The sequence below is a fragment of the Grampus griseus genome (genome assembly GCF_964374135.1).
Source record: "Grampus griseus genome assembly, chromosome: 17".
NCBI lineage: Eukaryota > Metazoa > Chordata > Mammalia > Artiodactyla > Delphinidae > Grampus > Grampus griseus.
The window spans coordinates 52718329-52740609 of NC_139011.1; the positions used below are offsets into that span (position 1 = coordinate 52718329).

Consider the following 22281-nt stretch of genomic DNA (forward strand, 5'->3'; position numbering starts at 1 on the left):
GTTACCAGTATATGTATATTCTCTGTAAATATTCTCACTTGAAGAACTTTCAAATATGGATATATGTTTAATTTTTAAACTATAGCAAACACAGATTTTTCTGTTTAGGAATTTTTTATTTTTGAAGAAAGCACTAGAGCAGTGTTTGTCACTTTTTCTTTTTCTGGGTAGCTCTCTGCACCAGTTCTACTGAAGTTTTATAGAGAATCCATATCTTGTAAACCGAACCTGTGATTTATGCTTCTGAATGAATAAAATACAACTAATGGAGTTACTTTCTTCTCAGGCAAAGTATGAAGAAACTGCAAGAAAGAGAGGTATACTTTTTATTTAAAGAAAGTTGTAAGAAAATTAGTTATAAGTGGTAGCCTTAATAACAAATGTAACACTACCTGCATCTATGGAATATGATTTGGAATTATGTAGCTTTCCCAAGCCTACCAGATCAAAGTGTATTAGAAAAAAATATGGTATTTTCCACCATATGTGGTCCATGTTGGCTATGTACAGCTCTGGATTTTTGTGGACCTAGGGAAGGGATGGACGGTTAAAAAATAAAGCAGACACTCAGTATTTGGGCCTGTGGAGAATCATGGGAAAGCAAAATACTTTTAATAGATTTGATTTTTAAAAGAACAAAAATAAGAATAGGAAAAGTACCATAGTGTTAATTAAAATTAATGTCTAAGGCAAGGTGAAGAATGAGACATAAATGTGGAAGCAAGATGTGGAAGCTTCTGGAAGAAAAAGAAATGCTTTGTTTCAGGGTTGGCTTGCTGCGTTTCCAGTCGGTCTGCAATTCATGAAGTGAAGCGTGGCTTAGTTTTGTGTGATCTAGATAATATAACACGACTCCTATTTCCCTCAGTAACTTTCTTTTAACATTTATGATTTTATGCATTTCAGGCCCCTCACTGGGTTATAAGATTGGAATGTAACTGTTAATTTTAGTTCGATGTCTTTGTGAAATGCATTCGGCTATCCACACAACATTTCTTATTTCTTGTTCCTTCAGCTTGGTATACGCATAAAACACACCATAGTGGAATTGCCTGTTGAATGCCAGCACATTCATCTGTACCTGGGGAAGGAAAGAAAAAACATGGACCATCAACTCTTCTGGAACATACTACTTTAATTAAATAATATTAAGCTACAGACTGGTTTGTGCTTGTGCAGTGCTTATCTGTATTTAAATAGACAATTTCTAAATTGTGTCAAAGAAAGGAAAGCAGTAGGAAATTCAGCAAGTCTAAAGGGAGAGCGTCACTCTGCAGAGAAAGGCAGACAACAGTAGTGTAAAAAGTAAGTTTGTAAAATCATAAGACAAGCTCCAAATCTCAGCAGCACTGCTAGCACCAAGATTCCTAGGAGGACTTTGGAGTGTGTGTGTGTGTGACTTTGTAGTGATATTTATTTGGCTTCTAGCTAGTAGGCTGGTCTCATTTAGATAAAGTATTTTTCCTTGGCCACAATTTTTTAAATTTTAAGGTGGTTTTTAGGCTATTGAACTCCCTTTCAGGGTAATGGCACAGGCCTCTGGAATTTGGACCAGGTGATATTATGAGTTTCCTTAGGATGCTCTGCAGCAACTTAACATGCAGTTGAATAGTGTTTTTCTGCAGAAGGCAGATCAGTAGAAGAAAATTTTCAAAAAACATTTTTTTAACTGGGGTACAGTCTAAAATGGAACAATTCCTTTATTCTTTTCCATTTAGAAAAAAGGGGAAGAGGTACTGAGTCCCACACGTAATTCTGAAAACCTCAAGCAAAGCAGTCAGGTAGGGGAGGCCCCCTGCTCTTAGAAACCGTCACACATTTTTCCTGGCAAGGGCAGCTCCTTTAACAGCTGTCTTTGCAGCAGAAGGGCAATAGTGTGGAATTTTAAAATACCCCTACTATATGGGAATACTTGCATTGCTTTTACTTCTTTCTAGAGAACTGTTGGAAAATGCCTAGAGTAGGACTTACAGGAAGACCCCCATACTGCTTTCTCAAGCCAGTTTAACCCTAAAGTGTGGGTGAATTTCAGGGTTCTCTGTTAATTCCAATCAGACTGAGATGGAAGGACCAGTGGTTTTAGGGAAATGGATAAAGTACACTAGAAAAAAGTCTCCAGATTTGGGGGACTTTACCTGGCTACACTTCCCTGAAGTCCTCTTGTTGCACACTTCAGTAGCTCAGGAATTGGCTATAAATGGATCAAGTATTCTTCTGCCTTTTCAGGGAAAGAGAATAATCTAGACGGGATGGATTTCCATGCAAATAATTCCTAAGTGTTCTAATTGTGCGCAGGAGTGATAAATCCTTCTTGAAAAAGGGATAGATTCGAGTGGGATGCACTTAACAGGGTGTGCTCCCTGGGGACAGTCAATATGTGATCATGAGAACATCCTAGCTTTGTTTCTCTAGATAATTACAGAATGGCTGCCTTACTTCCAGAGCTTTGCTATGTGCACATCTGTCTGGATATGACAATCCCACAAGAAGCCATCATATGTGAACCACAGTGCCTTGACTCTCCAAGGCAGAGATACTAACTAATACCCATTCAAACTATGAATGTATATAATCAATTGGCCTGATCAACTGTAAAAAGAAAACTGTAAAAAGAAAACCCAAGTAAAAAAAAAAAAGAAATACTAAGACCCAGAGTATGAGAAAAAGAGTGCATAAGCTAGCAGCATTTCCATTTACATCATACCTCACGCTCATAAAACACATCCTCCAATGTCTTTCCCCCACTGCCATCACCTACAGCCTCAAACAAAGCCTTGTATACCTGAAAAACAAAGACAAGAAATTGTTTTTTTAACAAATTTTCATTTTTTATAAGTATAAAAACTATATTTTTCCAGCAATATAGAAACTGTGCACCCATCTTAGAAAATCTATCCAGAAGGCCACAATTTTTCTTGTAGGATCTTTGGCTTCTTGAGGAAATACCAAAAAATCCAAACAACGAGAGTACAGATGGCATTCCATTCTATTGGCTTGTTCAGGCCTACAAGGCAAGAGGCAAAAGCAGTTCTACTTTCAGTGTATACTGAGCTGATTTCCACATTTGATTCTTAGGGCTAGTTAGACACATTATAGAGGCTAAAGGAGTGCTTGTGGTTTAATCAGTATGGCTTCATGGGTTCTTTGAGATGAAAACTGATTAAAATTCATTATGGAATTTCAAGTGAGGAATGGGTGGAAATTGGGGAGAAACTCAAATTTTAATATTATGCTAAAGAACCTCTTGCAGTGACACAAGAGATGTCACAAAGGTTCACGCATTGTCTGCTGGCTTATCTTTCCTGGAGGGTTTCGGAAATCCATAGGCAAAGATAAGAGGGGTGTCATCCCAGTTCTAGAAAAGCTACCTGGAGGGTCTGTATGTTACTGTCTGCAGGTCAGAAGGAACGGTACCAGGGGATGAGGTTATAACCTTGAGCTAAGAAGCTTCAGGCTCTCTAAGAGCAATTGGGTGCTGGAGTGGGAGAGGACATAGCAGCCCTCCTTTCTTTCCCGAATCCTGGACACTGAGCAAAGGGAGTGGTATAAACAGTATGTCCATATTTTCCGCTGTCCTTCAAGTAGACAGTCTGTACCTAACACTGTTTGCCCAATGGGCACTTGAAAGAATGGCTGGGTCAGGCTCTTTTACATAACTCTGGCATGAGCTCACATTTCCAGAACACTGCACCAGTCTCTTGGGGAACTTGCTTTATCAAGCACTTCAAAAAAAAAAAAGGGGTCAAATGACCGTTCCTTGGAGATTTAAACAAGTACTTGCTTGGCAGGGACCTTAAAAAACACCAATAGCTTGGGTTAGAAACTCAGCGTATTTCTTTGGGAGAGACATTACAGCAAGAGATACTGCTTTCTATTGCACAAACATTATAAATGTTTTAGATAGATAGGAAGTGTAAATGTGATACGCGGGCTTCTAAAGTACAGGTGATGAAACCACACAAGACATTTCGGGAACCCGGGATAAACACATACTCCATGGTCCGCTACCCTCTTCACTTGCTCGAAGTCCTCTGCTTGGGCCAGCAGGCGCAGTCCCTCGGGATAGAGCTTGCCACAGGTCGGGTAGAGGGTCTCGCGGTCCTCTTTGCTCAACTCGGTGCCAAAGGAGTTAAGCGTGATGATAAAAGCACGTCTGTCTGCCTCAAACTGAATTTGCAAGACATAAAATCAGTGAAATTGAACCATCTACTAGACGCTCTAGACAAATTCATTTCCAAAATGATTTGCTTTCCTTTCCTGATCTATGTCTAATTATAATACAGACATGCGTTATTAATGTTCCCGTAGTCTCTTCCTGTAACGGAGTAACTCTGCTTGCCAGAGAAGGATCACACAGCAGTGACAACAGCCCAGGAGCCCAGGACCTCCCACTAAACTTCAGTTCCCAGGCTCTCTGTTACTAGTTACTCATGTGTCTCTCTCATGTAGGCCACTAGAGTCTCAAATGTGTCTTCCATAATAATTGGAATAATACCTACTTGCTGGGGTCGATTCAGAGATAGAACAAGGTAATGTAAATAGAAGGGCTTAGCAGAGTGTTTAGCACAAAATGTGCATATCATGCATGTTAAACATCCCTTTCTGATTGTTGATGTCAGTAGGATTTTTTACGTAATGAAACTGTGCTACTTACAATTCGTTTGTCCTTTCCTGGTTTTGTTTTTCTTCTTTAAAGTTCTAGGTTAGATATCAATAAATTTAAGTCTGTAGCTAAGGATTACAGGGCTTGGGACAAGTGATCTTCCTCTCAGGGCCTCAGTTTTCTTATTTGTAAATGGTGGGGTTTGGCTACACGATCTCTCAAGTGGGTCACATGTACTCCCGGCCTGTCTTCTCTGTGTTGAGCACCACTAGGCACCCAAGCTCCCAGCCCGTCAGGCCTCTCTGTCTTATCTAACCACGGAGTCCTTCTTGAAATTGCCTTCTCTTCCTTTGGACTCCTCTTAGTTTTCCTTTTACCTACTCTGACTACTTCATCTCAGTCTGTCCTCCATGGGCATCTCCTCTGCCCACCATAGGAGTTTGCCATGATATCCTTGGGCTAAGAAAGCCTTCTCCATCCACCCAAAGCAACCTGCACTTACCACATTATTTTAAAATCTGTGCATGTGTCTTTCACCCCACCACACTCTAAAATCTTTGAGAGATCATGTCTCTCTCGTTGATTGTTCAATTTTAAATATCCAGTGCCTGACACAGGAAGATCTTAACTGTTTACTAAATCCAATGGAATGGTCCACGGTTCTACTATGGTTCTACTATTTTAAAAATTCTCTATTATTCTCTACAATGTTGCTATCCAAGGTGTGTTTCAAGGATTAGTAGCTTTGACATCACCTGGAAGCTCGTTAGAAGTTCAGAATCTTAGACGGTAGTCCAGACCTAGTAAACCAGAATCTGCATTTTAACAAGATTCCGAGCTTATTCATATGCACATGAAAGTTGAAATGAATTGCTCTACAATACTATTTTTGACTAATTAATAACAAATCCAGACTTGCACCAGATTTTACTGGAACTCTTTTGTTAGAACAGGTGTTTCCTATCAGTACAGTGAGAGTTGGTTCCTTCTGATCCTTTTGATTGCTCTCATGGAAATTGTGGGTGCGCCAGAAGCGAGGAGTGGGCTTATTCGGAAGCAAAGGCAGCTGCCTCTGGCTACTGAATATATCCAGTCCTGTCGGTAATTTCAGACTGTCCAAGAATAAAAGAAGAAATGCAAGAGGGAGATTTCATGGCAATAAAAAAACCTTGAAATAATAGGGCAGGGGGAGCAACAATGGAGTTAATTGTCCCAGATGACCTTCAACGTCCTTTCTAGTTCTAGAATGTTAAAATAATAAGGAGAGAAATAGGGCCAGGTAGGCAGCACTGCAGGTATGCAAGGCAGGGGAGGCAGCTGCATGGAGTAGAGCATGACATTTTGGAGGAATGGCCATAGCTCAAACCCTGGGGAAGCAGCTGGAGAGGCAGGATGGACAGGTAGCTGGGAAGAGAATAGGAAAGGCTTCACAAGCCATGCCAAGAAGAGAGGACTTTGACTGATGCGGCTGGTTATCTGAACACGCCACACACTTTCCAACTTCTTGTCCTGGTTAACACTTGTTCCCTTTGCCTACAGAGCACATACTCCATCCCATGACTCTCCAGGTTGAAATCCTACCTGCATTTGAGGGTTCCATCAAATGTAATCTTTTTCTTAAGAAGCCCTTCTCTTTCCTCTCTAATTAGATATGATTTCCTTTGACTCCTTATTATACTATAATTTCCGTTTTATTATAACTGTCTATCTACTTTACTACTTCTAGCCTAGGGGCTCTGTGTGTGTGTGTGTGTGTGTATGTGTATTCTCTTAGTGAAAAGAACTGTAATTTTTGAATTGTAAAGGAGCTATGCTGTCTTTGACCATCCCTAAGCAGACAGTTTGCTATGACATCTGATTATGGAGGACAGTAGATGGGGTGGTACTAGTTTCCTGTAAGCCCTGTATCATTTTCAGAGGGCAGCCAGCCTGTGTGGCACAGTGTACGTCGGATGTCTTTCCTTTCACTCTACCCTTCAAACACTCACGCATTTTAAAACCATAACTTATTTTTTGTTGTTGTTGCAAAAGATAACCATGCAGTGTTGATGTATTCAAAACCATTATCCGTTGCTCATGATGGAGTTGGGCTCATCGAGTCAAAAATTCTGGCCAGTTCCTTACAGGAGGAAGGGTCTCCCTGGTGGGAGCCTTATTAGCATGTGTACTGACCGAGGGAGATGAAACAAACATATTCTGTGCTTATTTTTCACTGCTGCGTTAACCTTACAAACCGTCAGAAGAGCAGGAATAAGAGGCAAACAGTACACTGCAGCACATTTGTCTGCACCATAAAAAATTTCTTTTTTTAAATATGAAGCTACAGTCTTGTGATTAGGTCACATTTTAACCTGCAAACCTAGGTTAATGCCCTCTTCCACTGTATTCAGTCTTTTAAAGTCTCCTATCAAATGAGATCAAATGAGAATATGGAAGAACTTCAGAAACTCTAAGTGCTCTATAGTTGCACAAATAAAAGGGGAAGTAATTACATGATCTGGTATATTTATATAAAACTGACAAGCCTCTTCCAATCATATCATTAGAAATGTTATAACTGCATAACATACATAACTGATATTTTTATATAAATGTACAAAGATAGTTAAATGGATTTTTATTTTTAACACAGCTTGAAAAAAATCTAATCTAATAAGGTAGTATCATGGGTATAGGAAAGGGACAAAGAGAACACAGGGTATATAGTATTTTGACCAAATCCTCCTGGTGATAAGCATTCTGCTAATACTGTGCTATCCTTTTTACATTTACAAAGACATAATTCTCATTTACTTCTGATTTTTGTAGCACGTGCAGTATGATCTTTTTTTCAGTTTTTTTTTTTTTTTTTTTTTTCAGTACGCGGGCCTCTCACTGTGTGGCCTCTCCCATTGCGGAGCACACGCGCCGGACGCTCAGGCTCAGCGGCCATGGCTCACGGGCCCAGCCGCTCCGCGGCATGTGGGATCCTCCCGGACCAGGGCACGAACCCGTGTCCCCTGCATTGGCAGGCGGACTCTCAACCACTGCACCACCAGGGAAGCCCGTGCAGTATGATCTTGCTTAAGAATTAGCACAGAAGAGCAGTTTTTATACAAAAGAACTGTGCAGGTGAATTTGATGTAGACATAATTTAACATAGATAAACATATAAGAACTGGAGCCAGACTACCTGTATTCAAATCCTGACACTACCACTTACTAGACATCAGGCAACTTACTAGCCTTCTCTGCACCTCAGTTGTCCCTTCTGAAAATGAGGTACTAAACTACCCATCTCATTGTGCTATTTTGAAGTCCAAGTGAATTTGTGTATATAAAGCACTTAGGATAGTATCTGGTATATAATAAGTGTTAGCTATTAATAGTGCCATTGTATACCTCTGCAAGGTTATTATTTTTTCTTTTTTTATTGAATGAAAGATTCTTTAAATACTAAGTGCTTTACAATTTTGAAGTTTCACATTTCATATAATCCCAGAATAACCTTTTTGTCCCCCTTATCCCTATATTACCCCTGCCCCCTTCCCTCTCCCCACTGGTAACCACTAGTTTGTTCTCTATATCTGTGAGTCTGCTTTTTGTTTGTTCATTTGTTTTATTCACTGGTTTGTTCTATTTTTTAGATTCCACATGTAAGTGATATCATACAATATTTGTCTTTCTCTGTCTTATTTCACTTAGCATAATGCCCTCCAATTCCATCCATGTTGCTGCAAATGGCAAAATTTCATCCTTTTTTATGGCCAAGTAGTATTCCATTGTATATGTGTAACACATCTTCTTTACCCATTCATCTGTTGATGAACACTTAGGTTGCTTCCACACCTTGGCAATTGTAAGTAATACTGCTATGCACATTAGGGTACATGTATCTTTTCAAATTAGTATTTTTGTTTCTTTTGGCTATGTACCCAGTAGTGGAATTGCTGGGTTATGTGGTAGTTCTATTTTCCGTTTTTTGAGAAACCTCCATACTATTTTCCACAGTGGCTGCACCAATTTACATTCCCAACGACAGTGTATCAGGGTTCCCTTTTCTCCACATCCTTGCCAACAATTGTTATTTGTATTCCTTTTGGTGATAGCCATTCTGACAGGTGTGAAGGTTATTAATTTTAACATTAATATTTTCCTACATATTTTGTAGGTATAAAGTACATGAACCATTTCTAAACCACAGGAATTATGCCATGTACAAACTACTTTTTTTTTTTTTTTTTTTTTTTGCGGTACATGGGCCTCTCACTGTTGTGGCCTCTCCCATTGCGGTGCACAGGCTCCGGACGCGCAGGCTCAACGGCCATGGCTCACGGGCCTAGCCGCTCCATGGCATGTGGGATCTTCCTGGACCAGGGCACGAACCCGTGTCCCCTGCATCGGCAGGCGGGCTCTCAACTACTGCGCCACCAGGGAAGCCCCAAACTACATTTTTGAGCCAGAGATAATGTGGCTTTTTATAGTGTGGCTAGTAGTTAAATTTATGAAAAGAAATGGGGGAGCTTCATAGAGTCACTAGGCTGCTTGTGTTATGTTATCAGCATGTCTGGAAGAGACTAACTCACTTTCTGACAATTAGCATGCCATGAAAACAAATGTTATTTATCGATGTGCACCGTCTGTATAATATAGATAAAGACAAAAAATATTTTTTGGAGTTCTCCAAGGAGTTCTGACTTCAAGGACTGCTTTGACCTTAAAGTTTTAACAGTAGCTTTAACTGTAAGATGTTAATAATTAGGTATTTGAGGGGAGCTAATTTTATCAAATGCAGTTTCAGAACATTTGGTTGAAATATATGCAGATGAGGTTATTTCAGGTTTTTTTCTCTTCAAACCCAAAGGGTAGTTCTTATCAGGCTTTTCTTGAAATCAGAAGTCACTGAACAGCTTAAATATCTACCCACCAGTGTAGAAGCCACTGTAACATATAATCTAATGGTTAAAGATATTCTTTAGATAAAACTTTGTTTCACAGGGCAAAGTGAGAGCTTTTTCAGCCCAGAATGGTTTTTTTTTTTTTTTTTTTTTTTTTTTAAGATCCAAGCGAAATAGGAAGCCAGCAAGAGTGATCTATGTCAAATACTCAGTGCAAACTACGCCCAGAATTCCCCTCAGACCATTCTGATCTCTGGCCTGGGTCCCTCATGCATGTGCAGATTGACATTGCAAGCAAGAGGTCCTGTGGGCACAGATGAAATCTGTGATGATAAAGAGGAATTAAAGAGAATATAATTATTCTCTTTTAGAGAGGTTGGAACCAATGGTGGCATCTGACACATTGTGAGGTTTAAGTGGGCATGCCAACTGTGAATCACTACCCATAGAATCTTCTTGCCAAGAGTGGGGATGCTCAATGGTTGTTTGGGGCAACCTTTATTTTAGGATTTATATAAGGAACCATGCCCACAGTAGACTTTGTTGCCAAGTTGTGGGGGTCCCCAGCTGCCCAATTTTGGGAGGGAAGTTGATGATTATTATAAGAGTACCTATAGTGCACCAATTGTCCAAAGCATACTAAATTTTTAACTAATTATAATCTGCTTTCTTCATACTACATCAAAGTGAATCATGATCAAACTTCTATCAAAACCATTCTTTTCTAATTCCAAAGTAGCTCTTCTATGTAGAAAACTAAGAAAATACCTCTTTTAACTGAAGACATCAAATGATATATGTACAATAAAATATACTGCTATTTTATTTCTAAATAAAAGAACTTCTAAGATTTTAAAAATTGGTAGGATTATATAAATAAAAAGTGTATAAGCACATTATTTGACATAAAAAAATTCAAGGACTCTTTCTTACCTCAAGAATGGGGCACATAATTTCTGCTGTGACATCACCATGATTCTTACAGAATTTATAGAATGCCTCGATGTAAGACTTAAAAAGAAGAAAGATCATAAGGCAAGAAAATGAATATATTTTCCTTTTGGAAATTTCTAGATCAGCTTTCCATGGGTTATTAAACTCTTTAATGGAAATTGAATTACTTCTCCCCTAGGGAGATATTTTATAATAAATTTGGTGTAAACTTTCACCTTGAAGCACATTGCACAGCCTAAAAAAGGAACTCCACAAAAGAACAAAATTGTACTTATCATAACTTATAATTACTCAACAAGCACTTTTTTGCATGCCTCTTGGATTATTTCTCACTGTTAATTCTTGCTATTCTAACAAGAGTGCCAAACTCTCTTATGAGCTCTGCAAATAAGTCTAGATTTGGTCCTATGCTGATATTTAATGTGCTCAGGAGACACATTTGGGATGGCATTGAGCATGGAAGATACACTGGAAAGGCAGAGTCTAGGCTGTAGAGGCAGCCCTGTGTTTGAGTCCCAAATCTGTTACTTACTAGCTAACTGACTTCTGCCAAGTAAATTTACCTCTCCGTGCTTCAGTTTTCTCATCTGAGGAATGAGGATGGCACATAGTTTTGCTGGGTGGATTAAGTGATCTAATGCCTTTAAATGCTTAAAACAGCACCTTCTGTTAGCTATATCTCAGGGATGCTTCCTCTAAGCCCATAAGTCTTTATATAAAAAGGAAAACTGCTGCAATGCAATGCTTTTGAGAGGCCCACATGTTTCAGCATAAGAAGCTAGATATACAGCATGGCAATGTATACATATATATATATTCATTCAGGTACTCTATGAGAGTGTCCAAAGATGCTGTAGTGGTGTGAGTGAAAATGGATATATTTTGCTCAGCCCTTATTACACAGAATGACTCAAATGGCGGCAGCGTAGTCCAGACAGACAGCTGGTCAGATTATACAAAGTGGTGCCTATGATGTTGTGTCCACAGATGGTCATCTTGGTATGCTGCACACTGTCAGTAGATTAAAATTGTGTGGACAGATTAACTGTGAAATTCAGGGACTCTGGTAACAGGATTGAGGACAGAGATGGACATACATAACACAAGGTTCACTATGTATGCTGGTTCTTTTGAAATGGATTCATATGGTTCACCACACTCATCTGTCCACCCACCCATCATCCATCCATCCATCCATCCATCCATCCATCCATCCAATTGACACCTTTTATGTTCCAGGCACCATGTAAAGAGTTAAGGATACAGAGATGCATGGGATCCTCTCAAGGATCTTGCTGGCTGGGAGAAGTTGACATACATGTATTTAACTAGAAGACAGGCCAGGACTAAAAGATCTTTGTCCCCAGTATGCCTAGCTTCATAATTCAGCAGCTGGCTAACAGGCAAGTAACATTTAATAAAGAACTCTGGTTATGATGCATTATGTAATAAAGAAGAACATAATATTGGGGGAAACAGTTACCTTGTACAGTTTATTGCGCAGTATTTCAATATTCAGTTCGTCTAGAGTATTTTCAGACATACAGTCTTGAAAGAATGGAGCTGAAAGCAGAAATTATTGTACAAAATAAATTAATCAAAACATGATTATAAACTGTAGAAAATGTCTCCTGAACGCACCACCCTCTGCCCACCCCTAACTAGGACACTGTGGAGTGGCAATCCACAGACTCGGTGAGGCTAACAGTGATGGTGACAAGAAGGGTGATTACTCAGGAAGCATTTGCTCTGTGCAAGCTGTCACTAAACACTGGATATACCTGAACTTATTTAATCCTCACAACCTGGAACTACTCACTTTATGGTTTACTTTTTGAAGCCCCCCCGACACCCGCCTTTAGATAACAGTAATATTTACCATTTGCAACCTTACTATGTGCCAATCATTGAGTTGTATTAAAACCGTCTTAGTTTTCAAAACTCTGTTATAGTAAGATATTATTGTTTTTAAAATGAAGAAACTGGAGTGAAATGAATTGTTCCAAGTCACCTGGCTGGTGGTGGGCAGAGCCTGTCATGCTTAGGGATATCTGCTTTCAGACTCACCCTCTTTCTGCCATGCTATGCTCCATTAGCACTGGACACTTAATAAAGATGTAATTTTTTTCTTTTTAAAACTTGTTTTAAACAGCAACTATTTTGATGAATGATCAACAGTGAATAACTATAATCCAGGTTTCCTGACAATAACTGTATAAAATTATCCCATTAGTATTTTAAATGCTACAGCTGTTGTCAGTGCCAAATTATAATGAAATTATTATTTATTTCATCATTGCTTCAGGTCATTAGACAGACACTCCTGAGCATCTCAGAAAAATGGCATTCTTAAATTTCCTAAAACAAAATGTTTCCTATATGCAGCCTTATTAAGACAGAAATTTAAAATGAAAAGATAAGGAACTAAACATACAAAACCCAGCTAGAAAATTAATTTTTTGAAAAATTATAAGTTCTATTATTTATTTGCTATAGTCAGGAACAAAGTACAGGGGTTTGGAGGTTGGGAGATGAGCCCTAACTCCTTCTCAGCTACAAATGGTTTGCATGTGATCTGGTATACTTCATTGTCTTGATCTGAAAAATGAGGGAGCTGGACCAGATGATTCTTTAATGTCCATTTCACTTCTAGGAATCTGTATAGTACGACACTATATTCATGGAGAAAACTGTGAATTGAAAGTGCATTTTCTAATACTGTGATAACATACACAAGCAGCTGTGCAATGATTTATGCATTCATACCTAATGGTGTTTCAACCAGAATGGCATTAAAGAGATCAGAAGGTGTCTCTGCAATGTTGACTGCTTCCATTTCTGTGAAACGGCCCAACGGGTGGCACTTCACCAGAATTTCTTTCACAGATTTTTTTTGCAATGCACCGTTCATCAGTAGAATCACATTATCTATCATGTAACTGCACCTGGTGTAGAAGAGGGCTCAATCGTTAGGAAAACAGTTGCATGAGAACAAGAAGCATCCCTCAGGTAAAAAACAAAAAACAAAACAACCCCCCCCCCCACATTTCAGGCACACACGCTTTCGTTAAGGAAATATATATCTCCTTTTATTTTAAACTCTGGGTTTTGAGAGATGTAGGTGAGGTAAAATATCTGACTCTCAGAGGGTACCATAGTTTGAAAAACCATGTTCACAGTTATAACACCTGACTGGTGGGACCACACAGAAGATGACCCTTACACAGTAAATGCCAAATGTGGTGGGTGGGGCAGACAGTAGTGAGGGTGTTAAATTGTTTGGTTTCTCATAATGGACTATGGGCTTAAAAAGTTGAGAAACACAGACCTAAAGCGTTTCATTATACTTCAAAAACTGACTATTTAAATCTTTGATGAAGCTCATTGTTGAGTGTTCGATGTTTTAAATATTTAAAAATAAATAAAAATATTTAGTAATTTTAATATTAAAATGTTTTATATATTAAAAATTAAAGTATTCTGTTTTTTTTTTCCTCCTATGAGAGCAGATAGTCAACTTTCTAGCCTTTTCCCCTCCCAGAACCCCAAGAGCCCATAGGTTCACACTTTATGTGATTTCTCTATTCAATATAAGCTCTACCCAGGATATTCCAAGCAATGAGGTCAAGAAGTAAGAGAGACATAGTTGCTTCCTTCACAGAAAATACAGCTTAAGGGAGGCACTGGTACATTGCAGTGCAGCATACAGTCTGCATAAAGGAGATTACAGGGTGTGGGGATTCAGAGCTGGGCACTAAACCAGTCTGGGATCAGAATTCCTAGGGAGTGACATTCAGGCTGCAACTTGCAGAATGATTAGGAGCTGTCCAGGCAAAAGCGGTGGCTGGGAAAGAGTGCTTCCAGGCAGAAGGGAGAGCATGTGAAAAGCCCCAGAGACAAGAGGGCCAGGAGCAAGGACGTTCTTTTGCCTGCTGAGCACTGGAGGTGGGGCCCAGTCTGAACATGCAGGGTCCTGAAAGACAAGATGAGGAATTTGGATTGAGGGCAATGGGAGATGCTGAATACGTCAAGGATAGGGGGAATTATGATCTATGTAGATAGAATATGCATTAAAACAGGATAAGAAGTAAGCCAACACTTATATAGTAAAGTGCTTTACAAAAGTTATTTTATTTAATCACGATAATTACACTGTGATGATGATAGGTACTATTATTACCTCCGTTTTATAGATGAGGAACTGGCAGCCCAGACAGGTAAAAATCTCACCCATAACGACACAGCTAACAAATGAAGAGGGCTGAGAATCAAACTCAGACAGCCTGCTTCTGAAACTTTTCTCTTAACGCTCAGATTATGCTGTGTTTAGGTGTCAAGGATGACACATAGGTTTCTAGGTTTAACAGTTAGAAGCTGGAGCCATTTATTGAGATGAGAGCACTGGAGGAAGAACGGCTTGTAGTGGGAGCTGATGTTTGGACCGAATGAGTTTAGATGCCCAGGAGGAGATACCCAATAGGCCTCGGACGTCTAAGTCCTGAAGAGACAGCTGTGGACCAGAGACATTTAGGGAGCGTGGGCAGGGGGTGCTAGTTTAAAGGTGGAAGCAGATGTCTTGGGAATGCTTGAGACCACATTCTAGAGTGTATGTCAAGAGTTCTGTCCTGAGAACTCTGGGGAACCCCAACATTTAAGGACCTTGATAGAACCTGAGAAGGAATGACCAGATGGTAGGAAGAAAACCAGGGAAGAGAATTCTAGGAAGAGGTTAAAGGCCACAGGAAAGTCAGGGTAGACATTGAAGCAAGGTGTTCTCAGGATGCAGCCACTAAGAGGTCATCTGGCACCACAAAACATGTTCGGTGGAGTTTGCTTGTGGAAGGGAAAGGGGAGAAGCCAGAAACCTGACCACTGTGTGTTTAAAATGAGTGGGAAGTACAGAGGGTTTTGGAATGTTTAATTGTTTTGTTTTTTAAAAGAGTTTAAACTATAAAGCAGGGGAAGGCAACTGTATGGAGACCCGGGGGCCAGAGGAGCTTTGGACTTTCAGTTTGGGTGTATTTTTAGGTTTTTTTGTTGTTTTTTAAGGTGGGAGAGAAGAGAACACATTTAAGAGCTGAGGGGAAAGAGGCGGCCAAGAGGCTGAGGTGGCGGCTCAGAAGATGGAAGGGACAGCCAAGCGATGAGACAAGGTCCTCCACGTTTGGCAATGATGGGACTCAACTACTGCACAATTAAGGCTTGAAAAGAACACCTTTCACTGGATGAAAATGAACCTGGCCACTTAGAAGCCCTGTCACTGGAGTCTGGCGGCAAGGGTTACTGACTTCCTGTGCAAGAATGCATTTCCAGGGCTTCCCTGGTGGCGCAGTGGTTGAGAGTCCACCTGCCGGTGCAGGGAACTCGGGTTCGTGCCCTGGTCCGGGAGGGTCCCACATGCCGCGGGGCAGCTGGGCGCGTGAGCCATGGCCGCTGAGCCTGCGCGTCCGGGGCCTGTGCTCTGCGGCGGGAGAGGCCGCAGCGGTGAGAGGCCCGCGTAACGCAAAAAAAAAAAAAAAAAAAAAAAGAATGCATTTACAGCAGGATAAGAATCTCCTGCATTGCAACTGAGCTTCCGCAATGTACCCCAATAAAATTTTTACCTAAAGAAGTTTAGAAGAAGGCAATTATCCCTTTATAAAAAGCACATGGCTATAAAGTTTCTTCACTCCCCCAAACAGCAGTACCAAATTTGGACATTATGGAATTTTAGAACCCTTTTTATCTCTTGAAAATGATATTAAAATGGAAGTGCTTATTTAACTGTCCCCTTATGGCTCAAAAGCTATTACCTGAGAGGGGAATTGCCAGCACTTAATAATCCTTAGCAGACTCCAGATGTTTAATTGCTCCCCCTCAGCACCCCTGTAATGTAACAGCATATGAGCCGCCAACATTCCCAATGTGCAGAGGACAATGAGACCAACGCTGACAGGGGAAACCAAAGTCAATGCTGTGAGAATTTAGCCCACACGTAACACTCAAGCCTATGCCTGTACATGTGTATGTGTGCACATGTGTGTCTGGAGTGCTTTTTTTTTTTTAAATTAATAGAGAGGCTAGGCCCTCTATTGCAAAGAGCAAGGGCTATGGAGATTGAATTGTTTTATTTCAACTCATTTAAGTGGCCTTGTTTCTAAGATGGGACAACAGTAGCAGTTCTCATAGTTTTGTTCAGAAAATGAAATGAGACTTAGGATTCGGCCCATGGCAGGGGAGGGGGGTATCTTTCCTGTCTCTCCCTCATCTCTGTCACATAGGCACCAGGTATATAATTATTATTGGCTGTTTGGGATGGCGGGGGGATAATGTGCCCAGAAGACAGCTTGCTCTTTCCAGAGTATAATCTTGATAGAACTCTAGGGCCCTGCCTCCAGTGGTTAGGAAGGAAATCTCTACTGGCGTTGTTTGAGTAATGTTTGAGTTTAAAGACATCTGGGTGCTCACCTAGCTCAAACTCCTAATGTTTTAAATAACTGTGCTTATTAGTAGCAACAGAGCCAAAACTAGTGCCCACTCTATTGGGCTAATTTTTCTCCCACTCATGGTCTAGACAAACATCTTCACTTCTAGCCCCTTCTAAATATTTTCTTCTGTAACTTTGATATTGGCACATGTGAAAATCATGAAGTCACCTTAAATTGTAACAGTAAATGACTCTATTTCAAAAATTTTAGGTTGTAAAAATAATAATTTTTAAAAATGCCAATGCTTCTTGAGGTTGTTGCTATGTGCCAGGCATTACATGCATTACACTACATTATATTACATACATGCAGTACCTTATATGCATTACATGCATGTTCCCATTTAAGCCTCCCCACAAGTCAGTGCTCTAAGGACCATTATTACCACCACTTTACACATAAGAAACTGAGGCGGGCTTCCCTGGTGGCGCAGTGGTTGAGAGTCCGCCTGCCGATGCAGGGGATGCGGGTTCGTGCCCCGGTCCGGGAAGATCCCCCATGCCACGGAGCAGCTGGGCCTGTGAGCCATGGCCTCTGAGCCTGTGCGTCTGGAGGCTGTGCTCCGCAACGGGAGAGGCCACAACAGTGAGAGGCCCGCATACCACAAAAACAAAAACAAACAAACAAAAACTTTTATTATAAGTTTAAATACTGCAAAAATATTTCTGGTATATTGTGAATGTCAGTATTTAAAATGAACCTGTTAAATCAGTCAAATTAAATTATCCAATGAAGAATCTGAATACCCACTTGCTAAAGACAGATTTTCGTCCCCCTAAAATTCATGTTGAAGCCCTAACCCCCAATGTGATGGTATATGGAGATGGGGCCTTTGGGGCTATTAATTAGGTTTAAGTGAGGCCATGAGCGTGGGACCTACATGATGGGATTAGTGTCCTTATAGGAGTAGACACGAGAGATCTTGTTCTCTCTCCCTCTGCTACGTGAGGACATAATGAGAAGGCAGTTGTCTACACGTGAGGAAGAGAGCCTTCCCCAGGGAACCAAATTGGATGGCACCCTGATTTTGGACTTCCATGCCTCCAAAACTGTAAGAAATCAATTCCTGTTGTTCAAGTCACCCAGTCTATACCATTTTGTTACAGAAACCCGAGCTCACTAAGACACTACCACTATTCAATTACAAATACATAAACAGAAGGAAATTATGTTGTTCCTTATTTTTTTTTTTTCTGGAAATGTTATTTCTATTCCAATTCTCTGATGAAATTTTACCCTAATATGGCATTTATGTCTTTATATTGAAAGTCTTTTATGGCTCTCTATAACTCTATGTACATATAATTGAATATTATTTTTCATTTCCTGTGATCACAGGCTTCAAATGTTAGAAGAAATTTTATGAGTTATTATTATGATTACTACTATGTGGGCACACCAGCATGGCATAAATTTTTAAAGCTTTTTATCTTGAAATAATTAGGTTGACAGGAAGTTGCAAAAATAATACAGAGGGGTCCTATGTACTCTTCACCCAGTTTCCACCAGGGGTTACATCTATATAGCTATAGTGAAACATTAGAATTAGACAAGTGACACTGGTACTCTGTGTGTGTGTAGTTCTGTGTTAGTTTATCCCATGTGCCTATTTGTGTAACCACCACCACAGTCAAGGTAAAGAACTATTGTATCATCCAAAGATCTCCAATGTGCTACCCCCTTCACAGTCACATCCTTCTCTTCCCACCCACTATCTCTTAACCTCTGGCAAATACTAATCTGTTCTTTCTGTAACTTTGCCATTTTGTGAATAATATTTAACAGGAATTGTATATTATGTGACATTTTGAGACTGGCTGTTTTAATTCAGCTTAATTCCCTTGAGACATATATAATACATACAAGTTGTTGCATGTAAATAATTTGTCCCTTTATTGGTGAGTAGTATTCCACTGTATGTGTATACTTGTTTATTTAACCACTCACCTATTTAAGGCATTTGGTTTTGGGGGTTTTTCCCCCAGTTTTTGGCTATTATAAATAAAAACTGTTATGGAAACTTGTGTCAGTTTTTATATGGAAATAAATTTTAATTTATCTCAGATAAATGCCTAGAAGTGCAATTTGAGTTGCGTGGTAAGGGTATGTTTAGTTTTTTAAGAAAGTGACAAACTGTTTTCCAGAGTGGCTGTACAACTTTTAGTGAAGTGTATAAACCTTTCTTCTTTTAAAATCTCCTTACCTTCTCTATTTATAATAGAATTGTCTTAAATATTTCCTCTGCATACAGAAAGGGCCACATCAGACAAGTATTAATTTTTGCTTCAACTGTCAAATATAATTTACAAAATCAAGAGGAGAAAGTCTATTGTATTTACCCATATTTTCCTCCTTTTTTTATTGTTCTTTTCCTGTTGTTTCAGACTCCTTCTTTTATCATTTCTTTTCTGTTTCAAGAACTTTGTTCAGCCATTATTTTAGGGTAGGTCTATGGGCACAAATTCTTAGTTTTCATTCATCTGAGACTGTTTTGAGTTGCTCTTCATTCTTGAAAGATATCTTCATTGTATATAGAATTTGAGTGGACATCTCTTTCCTTTTAGCATTAAAAAAATGTTACACTGGGCTTCCCTGGTGGCGCAGTGGTTGAGAGTCCGCCTGCCGATGCAGGGATCACGGGTTCGTGCCCCGGTCTGGGAAGATCCCACACACCGCGGAGCGGCTGGGCCCGTGAGCCATGGCTGCTGAGCCTGTGCGTCTGGAGCCTGTGCTCCGCAACAGGAGAGGCCACAACAGTGAGAGGCCCGCGTACCTCAAAAAAAAAAAAAAAAAAGTTACACCCCTTCCTTCTGAACGCCATCGTTTCTAATGAAAAATCCACCATTGTTCACGTTGCTTTTCCCCCACAAGTGTCACAGCTTTCAGGCATTTTTGTCTTTGTCTTTCAGAAGTTTGACTATGATGTGTCGTGGCTTGGATTTCATTGGGTTGTTCTTGTTTGGGGTTCACTCAGCTTCTTGACTCAGTAGGTTTGTGTTTTGCCAAATTTGGAAAATTTTTAATTACTGTTTCTTTGAATACATTTTCAGCCTTTCCCCTTTTCTCCTCTCCTCCTGGGACTCATTGCTGCTGTGTATTTTGAGTCCCAGGAGTGAGGGAGAGAATGGAGTTGGAGGAGTCTTAATCTTAAAGGATGTAGTGGGAAGAACTGGAAGTTTGAAATCCAGAAGCTTGGAGAAGGGCTCTGTTCCCACCTCACCCCCCCATCCCCCCCAGTCACCCCTGCAGACTACTTCTGTACTTCCACAAGCTAAGTAGAAGGAGCCATTTGCATCCCATCATATCAAAGGTACATACTATTAGCATAGTTTATGACTGTGCTGATCTTGATCACCTGGCTGAGGCAGTGTTTGCCAGATGTCTCCACACTGCGAAGGTACTGCCCCCTCTTTCCACATTGTACCCTTTGGAAGAAGTCACTGTGTACAGCCTATCCTTAAGAAGTAGGGAATATGGTTCCCCTCCTTGAGGATGGAGTATCTACACAAATTATTCTACAAGGGAGATTTGTCTCTTCTCCCTCATTTATTAAGTTATCCAATCATTTATTTAGACCAGGATGGTCTCATAAATATTTATTTTACATTTATTTTTATTTGGGGTGATAATTCAGTACAACTTCCTTTATTTTGTTGCTCAGATTGTTCCAGCTTTAGCCACTAAGGGCTCTTGCAGTTGGCTCCTGTGTGCTCCTTTAACATACCCAACCATTGCAGGTTTTTTGTTTTGTTTGTTTCGTTTTTCATGTCCTCATATTCTGGCATTCCAAGACAGTTTAAGTTCATCTTATATATTTCTTGCCCCAGTCTTAAAATTAGCTTTTTCTCCAAGGAACGCTGATTCCCTTTATGGGAGAATGGTATTAGAAACCAAGATCTGGGCATTAGGTGGGGTATTTACCAGTGTGGTTTTTATTGTAGGCATTCTCAGCTAAGAGCAAAGAAATATACACATACCTAATAAGCAAGGATTCCATCAGAGTATTATTCTCACTCAGTAGGTCCCACTTCAAAAACCTTATCCATGGCCACACTTCCTTCTGCCACATAGAAGTATACTATTTGCAAATCTTCAGCTCCAGGCAAAATCTCTTTCTCCAGCCTCAGATCCATATTCTTTCACTTCCTTTCTGTGAATATGACTACTGATTTTCTCATAGGCACCTCAGTCACACTATCTCAAAAATCTTATTGCCCCTAATCTTTCTCCTTCTTCTGGAATCTCTATCTTTATCAGCAACCTCACTACTCTTATTCCTAAAAATCTCTCAATGGCTTCCTTCTGCCTTTAGAATGAAACACAAGTTTCTCATAATTGTATTCAAGGCCCTTCATTCGTTGGTTTCTGATTACTTCTCTGGCTATTGATGTGAATGATAGCATTAAAAAGAAAGTATATATTTTAGAAGAGAGAATAGAACAGACCCCAAAAACTTTTAAAGGGCGAGAAGAAGACTTTGTAAGAAGAATGAGGAAAGGCCAGGATGGTTAAAGGAGCCCAAAAAGAAAGTGTCATCACAGAATGCACAGGATGAGGACATCTACTGTGGTGAGTTATGAAAAAGCTGAAAATATATCCATTAGACTTAGCAACTAGAGTGGTTTCGAGGGCCTGGTGGGGTAGAAAATAAGACTGGAGTGGGTTGAGTAAATAAGTGAGAATATAGCAGTAGAGACTATCCTTTTTAAGAAACTTGGCATCAAGAGGGTGGGAAAGGGTAGAATACCATTATCTTCACGTGGTTGCTGTGTAAATTAAATCAAATCACACATATGAAAACAGTTTGGAATCATAAATTGTCACAGTAAAAGGAGTCCAAGCTTTGAAACAGATAAGCCTAATTCTAAGCCCAGCTCTGTTACTTAAAAACCAGTTTAACAAGAGCTTCATTTCCTCATCTTAAATGGAAATATTTATTCAACTTGAATGGTTGGCACCAGGATTAGTCATACATATGAAAGCATTACTGCAGTGCCTCCTGCAAAGAAGGAGGGTCATACATCCTTAGAGGAAGTTAATTCTCTATAAACCAGATCTTGGAGGAAGAGGAGGAGAAAATTATAAGCCACATACATAATCTTTAGAGTAAAAAAATTGCAATGTTCATACTCTTTCATCAAGTCTGAGATTTCTACATCTCTGCACTTTTACACTTAGTTCTAGTTAACAGAATCCTTTCTAAATTTACCTATTGCTCTTAGAAGATAAGGGTTTAGGGACTTCCCTGGTGGCGCAGTGGTTAAGAGTCCGCCTGCCAATGCAGTGGACACGGGTTTGATCCCTGGTCTGGGAAAAGCCCACATGCCACGGAGCAACTAAGCCCGTGCGCCACAACTACTGAGCCTGTGCTCTAGAGCCC

General features: G+C 40.0%; 1 protein-coding gene across 1 annotated transcript in view; it reads right to left on the reverse strand.

Moving 5' to 3' along the window:
- Positions 1-867: 867 nt before the first annotated feature.
- ATP6V0D2 (ATPase H+ transporting V0 subunit d2) overlaps positions 868-22281 on the reverse strand; it is a gene marked incomplete at its 5' end in the record, with an annotated part of 47450 nt that continues 26036 nt past the window's right edge. The window contains 6 exons of the mRNA XM_082675068.1: positions 868-1081; positions 2705-2782; positions 3994-4167; positions 10414-10491; positions 11918-11997; positions 13201-13379. Of these exons, the coding sequence (XP_082531194.1) occupies positions 920-1081; positions 2705-2782; positions 3994-4167; positions 10414-10491; positions 11918-11997; positions 13201-13379 (751 nt within the window). The 3' untranslated portion in view covers positions 868-919. The remainder of the gene's footprint in view (positions 1082-2704; positions 2783-3993; positions 4168-10413; positions 10492-11917; positions 11998-13200; positions 13380-22281) is intronic.